This window comes from Dryobates pubescens, chromosome 31, assembly GCF_014839835.1.
Source record: "Dryobates pubescens isolate bDryPub1 chromosome 31, bDryPub1.pri, whole genome shotgun sequence".
Classification (NCBI taxonomy): domain Eukaryota; kingdom Metazoa; phylum Chordata; class Aves; order Piciformes; family Picidae; genus Dryobates; species Dryobates pubescens.
The window spans coordinates 12,161,893-12,178,216 of record NC_071642.1 but is presented as its reverse complement, the minus strand read 5'-3'; the positions used below and the strand labels follow the sequence as shown (position 1 = coordinate 12,178,216).

At 47.4% G+C, this 16,324-nt stretch overlaps 1 protein-coding gene across 3 annotated transcripts in view; it reads right to left on the bottom strand.

Moving 5' to 3' along the window:
* Nucleotides 1–5,084: 5,084 nt before the first annotated feature.
* Nucleotides 5,085–16,324, bottom strand: part of PPP2R2A (protein phosphatase 2 regulatory subunit Balpha) — a 29,030-nt gene continuing 17,790 nt past the window's right edge. For all 3 annotated transcript variants that reach the window (XM_054174867.1, XM_009901596.2, XM_054174866.1), the window contains 8 exons: nucleotides 13,708–13,805; nucleotides 10,946–11,111; nucleotides 10,286–10,398; nucleotides 9,886–10,063; nucleotides 9,096–9,260; nucleotides 8,414–8,583; nucleotides 7,660–7,751; nucleotides 5,085–6,893 (listed from right to left, as the gene is read on the bottom strand). In XM_054174867.1, the coding sequence (XP_054030842.1) occupies nucleotides 6,614–6,893; nucleotides 7,660–7,751; nucleotides 8,414–8,583; nucleotides 9,096–9,260; nucleotides 9,886–10,063; nucleotides 10,286–10,398; nucleotides 10,946–11,111; nucleotides 13,708–13,805 (1,262 nt within the window). In that variant the 3' untranslated portion in view covers nucleotides 5,085–6,613. The remainder of the gene's footprint in view (nucleotides 6,894–7,659; nucleotides 7,752–8,413; nucleotides 8,584–9,095; nucleotides 9,261–9,885; nucleotides 10,064–10,285; nucleotides 10,399–10,945; nucleotides 11,112–13,707; nucleotides 13,806–16,324) is intronic.

Here is a 16,324-nt window from a genome sequence, read left to right as displayed (position 1 = left end):
GGTTTAGTAGATTAGATGATGTTGGGTGATAGGTTGGACTCGATGATCTCGAAGGTCTATTCTATTCTAGTCTATTCTATCCTATTCTATTCTAAGCAGCCAGGAGAGTATAAGGTGGGATTTTAAATCAGGAGTAGGAGTTCAATCACAGCAATGCCACCAGAGACTGGACTTGCACAGACACATTGCCATTAACATTCTCTGTTATCTCCCCATTACATGCAGAAACCCCACTTGGTGTCAGTGTCAGAACTGATTCAAGCTCAATAAAAAGCTTGTGGATACAACTGTCTCATCTGTCCCATGCTGGAATGCTCATTTCAAATGTTCTCACCTGTTCATCAGCACTGTATTGATGATCATCCAGGTGGCCCTTCCAAACCCACCTTTCCTAATGCAGTACCATGCCCTGCAGGACCGCTCTGAATGTGTGATCGTGTAGGAAACATGGATGTCTCGGGGGTATCACCACAAGAGGATTAACCACATGCAGTAAAGAGAAAGCATCCATTTAAATGATTGAATAGAACAGCTGCTTACAGGCAGAAGGGCCACAGATAGGCTCGAGATTGGAATCAGAACAACGAGCTGCTCATGACTTTGAACAGAATCCTGCCCAGGTAACCCTGTCCTCCTTTGCAGCCCTTCCAGTCACAGGTCTGCAGCATGAGTATTTGTCATATCCATCATTCAGGAAGCATTTGCCATCATACTTGTGACATGAATATTTATCAGTGCAGTGGGACTAATTAACATTTCTGAGTCATAAATAAATTGATCAAGATTATAGAGTGAGCCAATGCAGAGCCAGAAATAGCATTCACAAGCCCTGACTTTCAGACCTGTGCTTTAACCACTACACAGTTGCCTGTGGCAACTGCATGATGTAATTAATGTTTGTAAAGTCCTTTGAATCCGTGGATGGAAAATGCTATGACAACAGCAGGGTTGGAGGGACAGAAAACCACTTGTAAACAGAAGAGAAACAGTGGCTGTAAACTGGGAAAGGCCTTTGTACTGAAGTGCAATGTAAAGGTTTTTCTTCTAGAAAGTTATAAAAAGCCCTTAAATTGATTGACACCAAACAAGAACTCATCTGATGTATCTCAAAGAGCTGAGCCAAGCTCAATGTTCCTCAATGCTTGAAGCAATTTAAGTAGATCTAAAGTCTTAAACGTGCTGCCATTGCTTCTGTTTTCTTCATTTAGTGCCCCATGCCTGCAAAAAGTGCTCCCTGATGCTCAGATGGATGGCACCCAGCAAAGTTTCTCCCTGTGCACCTCTGTTGGTTTCCTTATGCTGGGGGCAGCAATGACCTTATTGTGGCCCTCCAGTATCTGAAGGGGGCCTACAAGAAGGCTGGGGAGGGACTTCTCAGGATCTCAGGTAGTGATAGGACTAGGGGGAAGGGAATGAAGCTGGAAGTGGGGAGATTCAGGCTGGATGTGAGGAGGAAGTTCTTCCCCATGAGAGTGGTGAAGCCCTGGAATGGGTTGTCCAGGGAGGTGGTTGGGGTGCCTTCCCTGGAGGTGTTTAAGCCCAGGCTGGATGAGGCTCTGGCCAGCCTGATCTAGTGTGGGGTGTCCCTGCCCATGGCAGGGGGGGTGGAACTAGATGATCCTTGTGGTCCCTTCCAACCCTGACTGATTCTATGATTCTATGTCTACTGGGATCCTGGCATGGTGAGGGTGGGAAGGGACCTCTGAAACTCATCCAGTCCAAACCCCCTACTAAAGCAGGGCACCCACAGCAGCTTGTCCAGGATCACAATGTCCAGGTGAGTTTGGAATCTCTCTAGAGAAGGAGACTCCAGAGCCTGCTCCAGGGATCCAGCACCTCAAAGTAAAGAAGTTTCTCCTTAATTTCAAGAGAAACCTCCTGTGTTTGTGCCCATTGCCCCTTGTCCTGTCCCTGGGTACCACTGAAAAGAGCCCAGTCCCATCCTCTTGCTGAGCATTGATCAGATCCCCTCTGAGGCTGCTCTTCTGCAGGCTCAACAGCTCCAGGGCTCTCAGACTCTCTCCCCATCATGTGGATGCTCCAGACCCCTCAGCACCTTCCCAGCCTCTGCAGGACTCTCTCCAGGAGTGAGTTCTCTGTCCCTCCTGAACTGGGAAGCCCAGAATTTCTATTCTCTTAGCAGCAGCAGATCAGAGTCCTTGCAGACAACTGGTGGATCCACTGGATCCCTTTTCAGAGCTCCTGTCGCTGGTCGGTGATGCTTTGCCTCCTAGTGGGGAGCACCCATACAGAAAAGCATCAGAGCAAACCACAAGCACTGCTTCCTGCGAGGGAGACACCAGGGCTGTGTTGTTTGCAAACAGCTGAGATTATTAAAATGCAGGAGTAGGTTGTGTAGACAAGTGAAATTCCCACTGCTAGAGGCTGTCAGCTGGATCACAGCAGAAGGAAGCCCTCAATCCAGCCACTGCCGCCCTTCTCCTACTGCTCATTTTTCCAAGCCAGCACCTTTCTGTCCAGGTTAAACAAGACCTTACAGACCAGCACTAAAGAAACTGTGGTTCTGCACAGCAGCCTCACTCTCCCAGCTCCACCCACAACACACCTCTCCCCACCTCAATGCCACCTCCCAGTCCTTCTACTTCCAGCAGCTTATCACAGGGCAAAGGGCAGAAGGAACATCTCCTGACAGCAGCCAGCAGCGATGTATTGCGTGGGGGGACTCATCACCTACAGCCCGAGATAGAATCTGAGGCCAGTGCACAAGAAATTAGTTCCCAGCTGTGTCATGCCTAAGAACACCCAATTCGGCCTTCTTTTCTCCAGGCTGAACAACCCCATTTCCCTCAGCTGCTCCTCACCAGACCTGTTCTTTGATACCATCTATTCCACCACCCAGCAGCCTCTCTCTGAGAGGGCAGGGCAAAGAAAAAAAAATAAAAAAAGGGGGCTTTCTGCTCATCATGAGCAGCAGAGGCTGCTCAAACTAGGTGGTGTCCAGTTCTGGGCCCCTCACTGTAGGAAGGAGGTTGGAACGTGGCCAGAGAAGGGCAACAAAGTTGGTGAGGGGTCTGGAGCACAGCCCTATGAGGAGAGGCTGAGGGAGCTGGGGTTGCTTAGCCTGGAGAAGAGAAGACTCAGGGGTGACCTTATTGCTCTCTACAACTACCTGAAGGGAGGTTGTAGACAGATGGATGTTGGTCTCTTCTCCCAGGCAGCCAGCACCAGAACAAGAGGACACAGTCTCAGGCTGTGCCAGGGGAGGTTTAGGTTGGATGTTAGGAAGAAGTTCTATACAGAGAGAGTGATTGCACATTGGAATGGGCTGCCTGGGGAGGTGGGGGAGTCACCATCACTGGAGGTGTCCAGGAGGAGACTTGATGGGGTGCTTGGTGCCGTGGGTTAGTTGTTTAGGTGGGTTGGATCGGTTGATAGGTTGGACGCGATGATATTGAAGGTCTCTTCCAACCTGGTTTATTCTATTCTGAGAACAAAACAATGTGCAGTAAAATACTAAATGCTGAAGGTCCAACCCCACCAGAAGAGCAGAGGCAAGCAGGCTGCTGCTGACTCTCCATGTTTTCAAGGCAGCAGACACTTCTCAGCAGGAAAATGAAGGGCCTCCAAGCACAGAAGTTGCCTTCATCAGACCTCAGCATTGGTGACAGCAAGCAGTGAACGCTGGCAGTGACACTGCTGCAGTTCAGCATGGCTGCAATCTTCCAGACACTAGCAGCCTAAGGGGCAGTTGTTGGCTTTGGGTATCATCACTGGCTTCATGACAAGACACTAGGGAGCAGAACTCCTTTTCTGTGTTTCGTCCAGTACCCAAGGATTAAGAATGGAGGATTTGCACTGATTTCACTGGAAGAGGCTGCTGGAATGAAGCATTCATTTCTGTAACTGAGCCTGTTGGTGGAAGGCAGAATTACACACACCCCCTGCCTGGCCCAGAAACCACAGCACAGAAGTCAGAGAATTGCTCAACTTGCAGAAAGCGAGAGCTCAGCAAGTGCACAAACACCTGTAAAGAGAGAAAAGGAGAGGGACTAGGCAGAGGATAAAAAGCCACCTGACAAAACATATTCCAGGCATACTTTTATTAATAAAATATAAGATTTACAACATGTGTCAAGGGACAGTGTGCTTAGAGAATTATCTAGTTGGATAGTATGACAGCAAGGTCAGTAGCTGGTTTTGGTGAGGGCAAGTTAAACATGCCAGGGGTCACCACTACTGACAAAAACCAGAGCTCTTCCCAAGCCCAGCTTTAACCCACTTCCATCCCAACACACAGGCTGAGGTCCCACAGGCAGCTTCACTTGGGTGTGGTATTGCTGGGAGGCTATACTGTGCTCTAGGGCAAGCTACCTGCTTAGTCTGTGTCCTCTTTGCATCCTCACTTCCTTGTGTCTGTGCCAAGAACCTTTCCAGGTGTTCAGTGCACAGAGTCACAAGAGCAGCAGTCCCCACACCTCTGTCTTCCCAGAGAAGCAGGCCTGAACCTTGTGCTGTTCTGCACACAGTGCAGATGAGTTTTACCTGCCCTGGTGTCAGTCTCATTACCTCTTTGCTCTTGCAGTAAGAACAAACCTTGGCCCTGATCCTGTAAACACCCATACACATGATTAACTTTACTCACCAGTTGTCTCCTTAACTATATTAGCAAGTAGTCATTTGAGTACAATTAGTCACATGCTCTGTAGGCAGGAGTAGGATCTACTACTGCTTCATTCACCCACTGGAAAACAGCTGCTCTCCCTGGGGCAGTTAAACATTTTTACAAGGCTAACAGGTGAAAATAAAAAGGTCAAGTTCTTACAAAGGCTCATGGTCAGGCATGCATGGTACAAGACAAATACTTAAGCAAACCAGACCTAATAAATATTAGAATCTTTACATTTTCAAACCACTGCACAAGGACTTAAAGAAATTAAAGGATGTCTGCAAGAGTAATCTTGTAACAACCTCACCCAGCCATAATTTTACAGCAGAAACAGTACCTTAAACTTAGCTGATCAAATAGAGGCATTATAATATCTACCCAGAACCAAGCCACAGAAAGAATTTCAATATAGGTAACCAAAAAGCAAAAATCTTCCCAGGCAGGACAACCTTTTCCATGAAGGAAGACTAAACCTAAAAGCACAATTTGCAAAAATACCTGGCAGTAAAAACTCATGAGCCTTACAAAGCATCAGTATCTGGTTCATCTTTGGCTAAACCTTGTTTGCTAAGGACTTTCAATCTCTCAACTGCAAGTATTCATGTCATGCAGCTGCTGCACTCCAGGTGTTTCTGATCTGCACCATGCACCTTTCTGTAAGTACAACTCTGCAACACCAGAAGGCAGGAGAAACACCTGTACAGTCAGACCACAGTTCCAGTGCTACTGGTAGCCACAAAGCACAGACAGGAGAGCAGCTCAGGATGCTGCAGCGAGCTCTGCATGTGCTCAGCGTCTGCACTACAGACAAGAACTCAGACAACTGAAAAAGCCACAGGGAACTCAGCACTCCAAACAAGGCATTAAGGTTTGCATTCTAACAAAAGGCAATCAAGAAACCAGGACAAAACTCAACATTAAGACATTATTCCCATAAAGTAGATTTCTAGGCCCAAAACCTCACTTCCTGTTCCAATTAAAAAAAGGGGGGAAAAAAAAAAAAAGCAAAGCCTTTGGGGACACTGCCAGAGGAAGTGCCCTGCTCAGATGGCACAACCTGACAGCAGGGCACGGCTGAAGATGCAGAGGTCAGCATACACCACAGCTGCTGCTGCTGCCACTCATGGATGTGGATTCTGCTGAAATCCCTCCCTCTCCTCATTCCCATGAAAAAAATTAATACTGGTTAAAATCATTACAAAAAACCATCATTTTATTTTCATGCATCTAAGGTAGAACACAGAGTATTTGTATAAAGAGGTAGATTTAAAAAAAAGAAAACAGATTCTCCATTCTTTGTCACTTTTATTCAGTAGTTTGTTATTTTCTCCTTTTTTTTTTTCCCCTCCTCGTTTTGGTGCCAGACATGGCAAGGAGTGATTACAGTCAACTGTTTATTGAACATTTGTTGCAACACAGCCCCCCTTTACCACTGACCCCAAACGGACCCACTTCATGTGCTTTCTTCTGGTTTTTCTCTATACACCACCACCGAAGCGAGGTGGAGGGGGATGAAAGGGGAAGGGGAAGTCCAGGAGGCGGAGGAATGCTACAAGCCACAGCAAGAATGAGCTGTATTTAATAAAAAAAGGGGCCACAAATGATACAGTAATGAGGTTACACAATTAAATCCCATAGCATGATTGAAGGCTTTCCCTGTGTCTGACGTCATCACAATGGAAGGCATAAAAAGTGGAGTAAACCGAGGTCGGTAGAGTCCAGGCTAGTCCATTAGGCAAGATGGTGCAAGTAGTCATCTTAAATTAAAAAGTGCCCTACCCTCACCTAAATGGCTGGCAGGCATGGAGGGGAGCAGCAGGGCTCTCTCCATGCAGCTGTGAAGTGTGTTGTCATATGGCACATGTCAAACACTGCCAAGGGGGTGCCACAATGGACCTCTTGCTCGCTCTCCGTTACAGGTACAAATACTAGATTCAACTATTTCAACTATGCAGGAAGTGGACTCTCCAGTTAGGAATGCCAACCCTAATTCATTTTGTCTTGAAATATATACAAGTTGTTTGTGGTGGCTACAGCTATGATGTTCTCCTTGGGGTGCCAGGCTGTGTGCAGAATCTTCTTGTTGAAGTCCAGGCTGTCCACGCTGATCTCATCCTTCTTCCGCTTGCCGCTAGCACAGACCTTGCGTGGCTTCAGCACCGTGCGGGGCTTGTTGTTCTCCCGGGATGCCTCCAGGGTGACATCTCGCTTCGTGTTCCTATCAAACATCCTGAAGAAGTTGTTGTAGGACCCTGTCATGACTATGCTGCAGGGAGGGGAAGGAAGAAAGGAAAAGTTCAGCCAAAAATAACCTCTCCCTTTTTTAGTAGTGAAGATGATGCCTCAAGCATGCACCTTCTGCAGTCTCAGGTGAAACTCAAACTGCTTGAGTGTTTTGTGGATTTATTTTAATAAGGAGCATCTTCCTCCTTCACTGGCCCTTCAAGGTACACAGACAAGGAGAGCCAAGAAAAAGCTCCTGCAAGTTTTTTCCCTAGTGTTCTACCTTTTGACTAGACAGCTGAAACAGAGAGCTTCTACACTTGCTGCCCAATGGGCCTGGTGTGTTCCCATACAGATCATTCTGAAGTCAGATCACACCAGATGACACTGATAAAAACCCAAACCAACCCAAAAAGACAAGGCATAGGGATAAAGCAGCTAGTGGACTCGAGTATGGGTAGTGCTGCCTCAGAAAAAATTTACAGCACACCATCTCTGACCTTTCTGCACTGCCAGCCTCTCCAGTCTGAGCAGCAGCTGCAACATTTCATTGCCATTTCACTCTGGCAAAGTCACACACCTCAGCGCCTAGTCCCACTACATCCCTTCAGAACACCAAGGCAACTGTCCATTGCTGCAGCACCAAGGCTTCAGAGCGAACATAAATCAGCATCTACTCAAGTACTTCAACATCACCTAAACCAGGTCATGGACAAAAACAGGTGTTTGAGTCAGGCTCCAAGGTGCCTGCTTCAAGAATAACTTGGAAAGAAAGACCTTAAGTGCATACAGGAAAGAATTAAACTGACCTGTCTGATCCATTCCAACAGCACTCAAACTTGTCAAAGATGCAATCATTCTCATACAGGGAACAAAGTTTACTTCTGAGGTATTCATGCACCTGGGAGGAAAAAAACCACAGTGAACTGAATGAGACTGTTCCAGAAGCAACTGCTCACCCCCTGCCCAGATACAAAGCAGCGTGAACAGATGCAGGAGCTAACAGGTCCTGCTCCCCAGACTTCCAAAGAACTCAGCAGCAGGTCACTCAGGGTGGGGAAGGCAGAGGCTTTCCCTCTGAGCCCGTCAGCCCCTCACTACCCCTGCAGGTATCCAAAAGGATTTATCAGACTTTGCTTCTCTCTCAAAAATGTGCTTTGATGACTGATCTTCCTCCTGTCTATGATAAAGAGGAGCCTTTCACAAATGTTCTTACAAAAGAAAACACAACAGCCATTCTCAGTGCTGTTTTCTGCAGAGAAATGTTTTTCCTCTGGGCAATTACAAAGTCACCTGCAGACTCTGAGGGCTGTGCTAGCTCATGGCTGAAGGTTACTGTGCCACATTTCCACTCTGTGGGAGGGAGGCTTTTTCATACCCAAGCATGGGTTTGGGTTCTGCAATCAGTGTGCAAATAGCAAGATCCTTTAGACACGTCTGGAAGCCACAAATCTTATTGATGCTTTTCTTGGACACGGCAGTCTCTAAACACAAATGTAACTGCCAGCAACCCAGCATCCTCCCAGGCTTTACTCCCGAGCCTACGCCATCCTCACCCAATACCTGGTATGTTTCCACAGGTCTGTTTTCCATGTTCAAGTCCCAGATCTTCACTGACAGGTAATCTCTAGTCATCATATAGCGACCACTATGGCTAAATTTGACATCAGATATGGAAGAGATGATTTCAGAGAAAAATGATCTGTTGCTAGGATCTTCTGGTTCTTCAAACACTGTATAAAAACAAGAGAGGTATTTCAAGAAGTAAGTTTGGCTCTTCCAACACAAGACACAGTGCTTTCTCCAGCAGCTTGCTGCACTGGGCTCCTCTGCCTGCCTTACACACTGCAGCTTTCCACCAGAAAGCCCTAATGGTACAGTGGCAATACTCTCCAACATTTCACAGTGAGTCAGGGGCAGCCTCTAAGTGCACTGCTCACCAAGACCTGGAGTCTTCATTCACACAGGGAAGATGGCTTGCATCAATGACAGACCAAACTCAACCAGTCCTTGACCTCCTGAAGCCTGCAGAAAGTCATTCTTCCCTGGGCAGACTGCCCCGCTTAAGCTGGTCAGATTTTGGGTTATTTTCGCCAAAGTAATGAATAAAGAGAAATCTACTTTTAAAATCTAGATTTTTGGGATTAGATCCATTTGGCAGATTGCAGAATGCAAGACAAGCACACACACACTGCAGGGTGCTTCCTTCCACCCAGCAGCTAGCAGGTAACACTCTGGAGCTTACATTTTGAGTGCCGGTCACAGAGTGCTGACGCCCTCATGTCACAGAGGCGAATGGTTCCTTTACTGCTGCTGTACACAAACGTGTTGCAGCTGTTGGGGTGGAACTCTGCAGCTGTGATCACCTCTGTCAGCTCTTCCATGTTGGCAGGCTTAATGTCTACAATATCTACAGCACTTGGTTAAGAAAATGCCTCCAGTTTTCGTAATGTTTTTCATTCAGCAAAGCTTCTTCAGCTCAGCATGCACCTGGAATAGCCAAAGAGAACTAGAGCAAGCAAATGAAAGCCAAATACTGCCTGCAATTTGGAAGCAGGACAAGATTTCCATGCCAAGGACTGTGGAACCCAGTTAAACTGGACAGGAGTTAAAACATGGTTTAGCCCCAGCTTTGGCAGAGTTAGAGAATGGTTGGGCTGAATGATCTTACAGGTCTTGTCCAACCAAAGTGATGGTGCGATTCCCTGAGATGTGCATAGTCATCTTCTGACTTGACTCCTACTGCAAGCCAAGGAAAGTCTCACACCATAGTCTGCTGTGATGCTGCTCTTCAGAATTGCTCAGCTCACTTGAACCCCTGCTTTTTATCCTTTACAAGAAGCTGTTTTTCACCATTCACATGACTACTACTCATACTGCTTGTGCTGAGTGACCTCTCGAGTAGTCAAGTCCTCAACAGCTGCCAGGGAGAAACAACCAGGAAATGGAGGCACATGCCACATGGAAAGCCTTCCATGAAAGGAAATGCAATCCAGTGGCTGTTCCCATCGTGTACAACACCACAAAAAGGATACTAAAGCTTCTGTCTGTGATTTCTAGGTGCCACAGGTTGATCCGCAAGTCGTCGGCAGACAGGTAGGTCTCGTAATCGCTATTGATGGAGATGGAATTGATGTGATACGTGTGAGCATTGGCAAATATTCTTCGTGGACTAGCTTCAACCATGAGGTCCATGGGCCTGAACACTGGCACCTGCAAAATACAGACCAATGGAAGCTTGAGCTGCAGATGCATTACAAACACACCAGGCTGACTAAAATAGCTCAAAATCACCCCAGGAGTAAATCTGTCTGCCAGCTGGCATCGCAGAACACGACAAATTGCACCTGGGGGCACGTCTGACTGAGCCACAGGGTCCTCTGTGTGCTGGGGTGAGAGGAATCCCTTCAATGCAACTGAGAGCAAACTACTCACCCGTAGTGTTGTAACCGTAGTAGGATCCCTATACCGTCCATCTTCTTCCTTTAAATTATAACCCTCTGGTCTCTTGTCCCTTTCACTGATTTTCCATAACTTTATTGTTTTATCTGAAATAAAGCAGCCACAGTTTGCAATCAGAGCTCTAGCAAAGACACTTGTCTTCAATTGATGCACTTTAATATGAAGCCTTCAAACAAGACAAGACCACCTCCACGTACCAAAAAAAGACAAACACACTGCTTGGAGAAAACAAGCTGAAAAAGCATTAAAAAGGCCTCCTCCACAGTTTGTTCTTTTTATGAAAGTTACAGCAAGTTGCAGTCAGAATCAAGATTGTTATGAATGACTAATCCAAGCTCCCACCATCAGATACCCACATCAGAAGCACCAAGTGACATCTTAGCCAAGTCCCTCTGCTACAGAGCAGCCAGATCAGGACTGCCTGATGTCACAGCCCATGCTGGGGGACTTCTGCAGGGCAGGCAGCAGTGCAGTTCCACAGCACATCTCTGGGGAAGCCACAGCCCTGAGTACTGGCATTTAAAGCCAACTTATTTCCAGCCCTCTGACAGTGGAGGATTAGACAAAGTCCCCAAAGCAAGCCAATGTCACAACAGGTCACCATGCAAAAGCAGCTGTGTAGGCAGGACTTACCATTTGTAGATAACAAAAACTGAGCAGCATTTTTCTGGGGTAACCACCTAATTTTGTTGATCTTCTCTTCAATTTCTAAACTTTTCAAGTAGTCAAACTCTGGTTCATGGCTTTGAAAGGTACTGTAAACATTGTATTCTCCCCTACTGTGAGATTGGGTTTTGTTCTAAAAAGAGAATGAAATCATCAAGGTATGTATGCAGTTAACAGAATGCTTTCAGGCTGCAGGCAGATACAGATGCAGTCACACACACAGGCAGAAAGCCCAGCACCATCAGAAGAGGTCAGGACTGCCACACACATTGCTGCCTATGCCTGATGTGCCCCAAGTGTCCTTTGGTGCACAACTTGCCTTACTGTAATGAGCCTGCAGAACCACAGAATGGTCTGGGATGGAAGGAACCTTAAAGGTTACCTAGCTCCAATCCCTCCTCTTTCTAAAAGCTGTATTTTAGGTACTGGCTTCCTAACACAAATACTGCACTGCATGAACTAAGCCTGCAACAGGTACAGTGCCAGGAAACTGGAACCATTTCTGAAACAGCACCCACTGGGGTTAACTGATCTGATTCAAGCTGCAGTTTCTGAGGTATTGCTGTACCACCCACCTCAAGAGGTTGCACCATCAGATGCCTTTCCTGTGGTATGTTTTGTTGCCCATTCCTTCTAGTGTCTCACGTCCAGCCATTCATTTCATCCCTTCACACCTCTAAAACATACTTCTTGATATGATCCTTGCTGGCCCACATTTGCCACATTCCTCACATCATTCTCTCTTGCTTCATACCCTGATTGGCAGGAATCCTGACATTTTACTGCTGTGGGGGAGAGAAAAGCAGCCCAAATACTTAGAAATAAAGGCTGGCAGCAGAACACTGCCCCAGACCTCTGAGTGACGCTGCCTTCCCACCCCAGGAACAGGAGGAACTGAGCTCAGTGAGACCCAGCGGGTTAGGCAGGGTCACTGCCTAGACTTGTGAAGTACATTCACTGTGCTTCAGGAGATGCTGGACTGTGCTGTGAAGGTGCCAGAGCCCTGGAGCAGGCTGCCCAGAGGCTGTAAGGTCTCCTCTGGAGACTTTCAAATCCTAGCTGGACACATTCCTGTGTGACCTGCCCTAGGTGAACTTTGGCGGTGGGGTTTGGACTTGATCTCCAGAGGTCCCTTCCAAGCCCTACCATTCTGTGATTCTAAAGGACTAGAATAATAAAAACAAGTGATAACAAATGCAATTCATCCTTGGGACTAAAGCAGGACTGAAGCCATCAGACCACCCCACAGCTCTCAAACCCAGGAAACCAAACAAGAAGAGGTGTTGACCCAAGCAAGCACCTCACATGAAATGTCTATTTAGATAACTGCAGGTTGCCCACGTCAGTTCCTCTCTTGGCTCCAATTAGTGACTGTGCTCACTTCCTGCATGACACTTGAGCAATGTCCCTTGCCTGGCCTTGCAGAAGGGCTGCCAGACTGCAGCCCAGAAGTGGCACCGCATTGGCAGCAGGTGAGTTACACCAGCTCCTCTAACTCTGTACAGAGCTCTTGTGCTTTAGAGTGCTCGTGCCTGCACAGCTCTCTGAACACAGTGTGACAGAAGGTGCTACATGAATGCACCCAAAATACTTGAACAGTTGCCTTTTAGCTAATACTACAGCTAAAACTTGCTCCAGACAGTGGTGCACGTGGTGTAAGCATTGATGCATTAGGGAATCCAGTCCCCACCTGCCACTGACTAGACTGAGGAATCAGTATCATGACAAACCCAGTTATGTGCAGCTCCATCTGATGAGCCAGGTGGCTCCTGCTATACCTAGATCTAGAGGATATGAGCCATGGGTTATGCATCAAAACCTGAAATAGTCAAAGACAACTCACTTGAGAGCTGGTGATTAGCTAAAAGGCTTTAAGCTACATTAAAGTATCCTTAAAGGATGCAAGCTACAAACCAGAGTTTAAAAAAACAAACGAACAACAAAACAGCACAGAAGTTTACAGCAAGGATGAACACAGCAGGTGAACCATTTCAGATTCTGGCCCAATAAAGCCCAGCAGAGGCTGGCCAGCCAGGAGACCCCACTAGATGGCACCAACCGACCACAGAGAGGGATCCACCAGGAGAAGGTCCTGCCCTTCTGTGTCCTGCTAGCAGCAGACAGCCACTTGCTCTGAGCAGCTGTGGAATGTCGTAGGCTTAGGATTTTTAGACTTGAACTTGCATCATGGTAACAGAAGTGCTCTTTATCCTCTCTTTGAAGCAAACTCTAATCAAGTCAACATCTAACCACAGCTGTAGCTAAAACCCAAGTGCTCCATCTCCGCTTCCCCACCTTTCACAAGGGGGCAGAGGCCTTCTCCTAGCATTGGAACATCTGCAGAATTCTGCAGAGACCACAAGAACAAGGATAAATGAAGAGAGATCTCTCCTTCTAGGATACCATGGTTTTGCCTGGCTGATAGCAGTATGGAAAAGTGCATCTTAGGTCATCATAAACCCACCAGCTTCAGCTTCCCCTCCAAGGTCTCTTTGTGTCCTGCTCCCCTACCTCTTTAGGTGGCAGCTAAAGTGTGTTCAAAGTTTACTTTCTAATAATATCACAAAGTCCTCACTGATTTCTTTGCTCTTAAATCTAATTTCTATCACTTATTACACAAGGATCAACTGTGTGTACACTTTTCAAATAAAAGCATTCTCCTTGTCTTTAAAAAGAGAATGACCAGGGACAGAAGAACATGAAATGTCCTTTAGGTAGTTAGTACTCACCTCCTGCTCCTGTTGAAAGATGACAACTCTCCCTCCTTTGTCTCCTGTCGCTAACAGCTCTCCAGAATGGTTAAACTCTACTGTAGAAATTATGTCAGCTGCAAGGGAACAAAAACAAACACTGCACAGTCACCATCAGGCTCAGAGAGCTAGAGCTGAGAGAAAGCAAAGGCACTCTTCAGCTTTGGCTTCTGTCACAGAGCTCAAGGGGGGCTGCCTTCAAGAGGTTTTTCTAGAGCTGGACATTTGCAGAACAGTTATCAACTGGCCCTGCCAGAGTTACAAGCTCAGTGCCATCACTGCATTGATTTGCAGGGGCTTGCACTCATAAGAAATGATCCTCTTCTACAGTTGCTGCTCCAGCTGAGCACAGCCATGGACCTCCAGTCTGCGCTTCAACCACAGACACCACGACAGGCAGACTCCTGTGCTTTCTGACAGTCACTACCTAGATGATCTCAGAGCCTCTGCTTGCCGGTCGGTGCAGTTGTTGTTGAGTTTTGGGGGTTGTTCTGTGGGTGGTGGTGGTTTTCTTGTGTTTTAAGGACTCTGTACCAATTTGTCAGCTTAAGGGCAAAAGGCATTTGGTTGGCAATGTTCAGACACCAGTGTCTAAGGAACACAAGGGTGGGGAACAAGAAGAGCTACTGAAAATTAATAAACAAATTCAACAGCCTCTAGCAAAGTCTCCCAAGGTAAGGGAGGAGAGCTGGCATTACCACAAGCACTGCACAGAGAGCTAAAATGAAATAGTGAGTCCACAGTGACAAAAGCCCAGTCACATGGATCTGGTTACACAGCAGAAAGGACAAGTGATAACCCCAAATCACTCTTTCAGTCACACATATACCCCTCACTTTTAAGCGGCAAACTCAGAAGCCAAATGGTTCTTTGAACCCCAACTTCAAGCTACACCTTAGATATTGGGCCCCATCCTCTTTAGCATCTTCATTGATGATCTGGATGAGGGGGTTGAGTCAGTCATCAGCAGGTTTGCAGATGACACCAAATTAGGAGCAGATGTTGGTCAGTTAGAGGGTAGAAAGGCTCTGCAGACAGACCTCGACCGACTGGACAGATGGGCAGAGTCCAACAGGATGGCATTCAACAAGTCCAAGTGCCAGGGGCTGCACTTTGGCCATGGCAACCCTATGCAGAGCTACAGGCTGGGGGCAGAGTGGCTGAGAAATGCCAAACAGAGAGGGACCTGGGGGTGCTGATTGACAGCTGCCTAAACAGGAGCCAGCAGTGTGCCCAGGTGGCCAAGAGGGCCAATGGCATCCTGGCCTGTATTAGGAACAGTGTGGCCAGCAAGAGCAGGGAGGTCATTGTGCCCCTGTACTCTGCGTTGGTTAGGCCACACCTTGAGTCCTGTGTCCAGTTCTGGGCCCCTCAGTTTACGAAGGACATCGAGACATTTGAAGGTGTCCAGAGAAGGGCAACAAGGCTGGGGAGAGGCCTTGAGCACAGCCCTGTGAGGAGAGGCTGAGGGAGCTGGGATTGTTTAGCCTGGAGAAGAGGAGGCTCAGGGGTGACCTCATTGCCCTCTACAACTACCTGAAAGGTGGTTGTAGCCAGGAAGGGGTTGGTCTCTTCTCCCAGGCACCCAGAACCAGAACAAGAGGACGCAGTCTCAAGCTGCGCCAGGGGAAGCTTAGACTTGAAGTGAGGAGAAAGTTCTTCCCAGAGAGAGTCATTCGTCATTGGGATGTGCTGCCCAGGGAGGTGGTGGAGTCACCGTCCCTGGAGGTGTTCAAGAGGGGATTGGATGTGGCACTTGGTGCCATGGTCTAGTCGTGAGGTCTACCGAGACAGGTTGGACTTGATGATCCTTGGGGTCTCTTCCAACCTTAGTGATACAGATTTCTGCTGAAGGAAGTGCCTTGGATTTTTACATATGCAAGTCTGCAGCTTTTGTGTCGGTCAGCTCATGATAATAACATTTTCAACTGCATGGTTCCTTCATCCTGTTTTGGAGTTGCAAAAGTTTCTGGTACTTGCTCTGCAGACTACTTGCTGAAGAGAAGTGACTCAGTGAGTTCACACAGACACTATTGTACAGCACATCACAGAAGCTATCAGAGACAGCACGAGGGTTATTGCATATGAAGAAGTGAAACCTGCAGGATTTTCCTCTCATTCACTTCAGTATCAGAATGAGCTGATATCATTCTGGGGCGGCCCCAGAGATGGGTGGTGGACACCAAGGCCAGAGGTGAGCTGTGCTGTGCTGGCTGCACTCACAGCAGCCACAGGCAGGCAAAGTCTGACCCAGAGCTGCCCATGCAGAGCTTGGGCACACACAAACTCAGCTGTAAGGTCCTCAGAGGCAAGAGATGCAGAGTCAGCCTCCTGGCACAGCTCAGCTGTGTTTGCTATACATCCAGCCTGCCATGAAACAAAGGTGAAACAAGATCATCCTGTCTCCATCGGGCTCCCTTGCCATGATACTTGGCACCACTGGAAGCACAAACAAGCTGCAGTTTCTCAAGAACACTGTGTTAAGGACAGAAATACGATGTCAGCTTGTGTGAATATAAACCAGGATCCAGATCACACATAAGAACCCCTTGATTTGAGTGCACACATTATTTCCCCTCTCCCTGGAAGGTAGCAG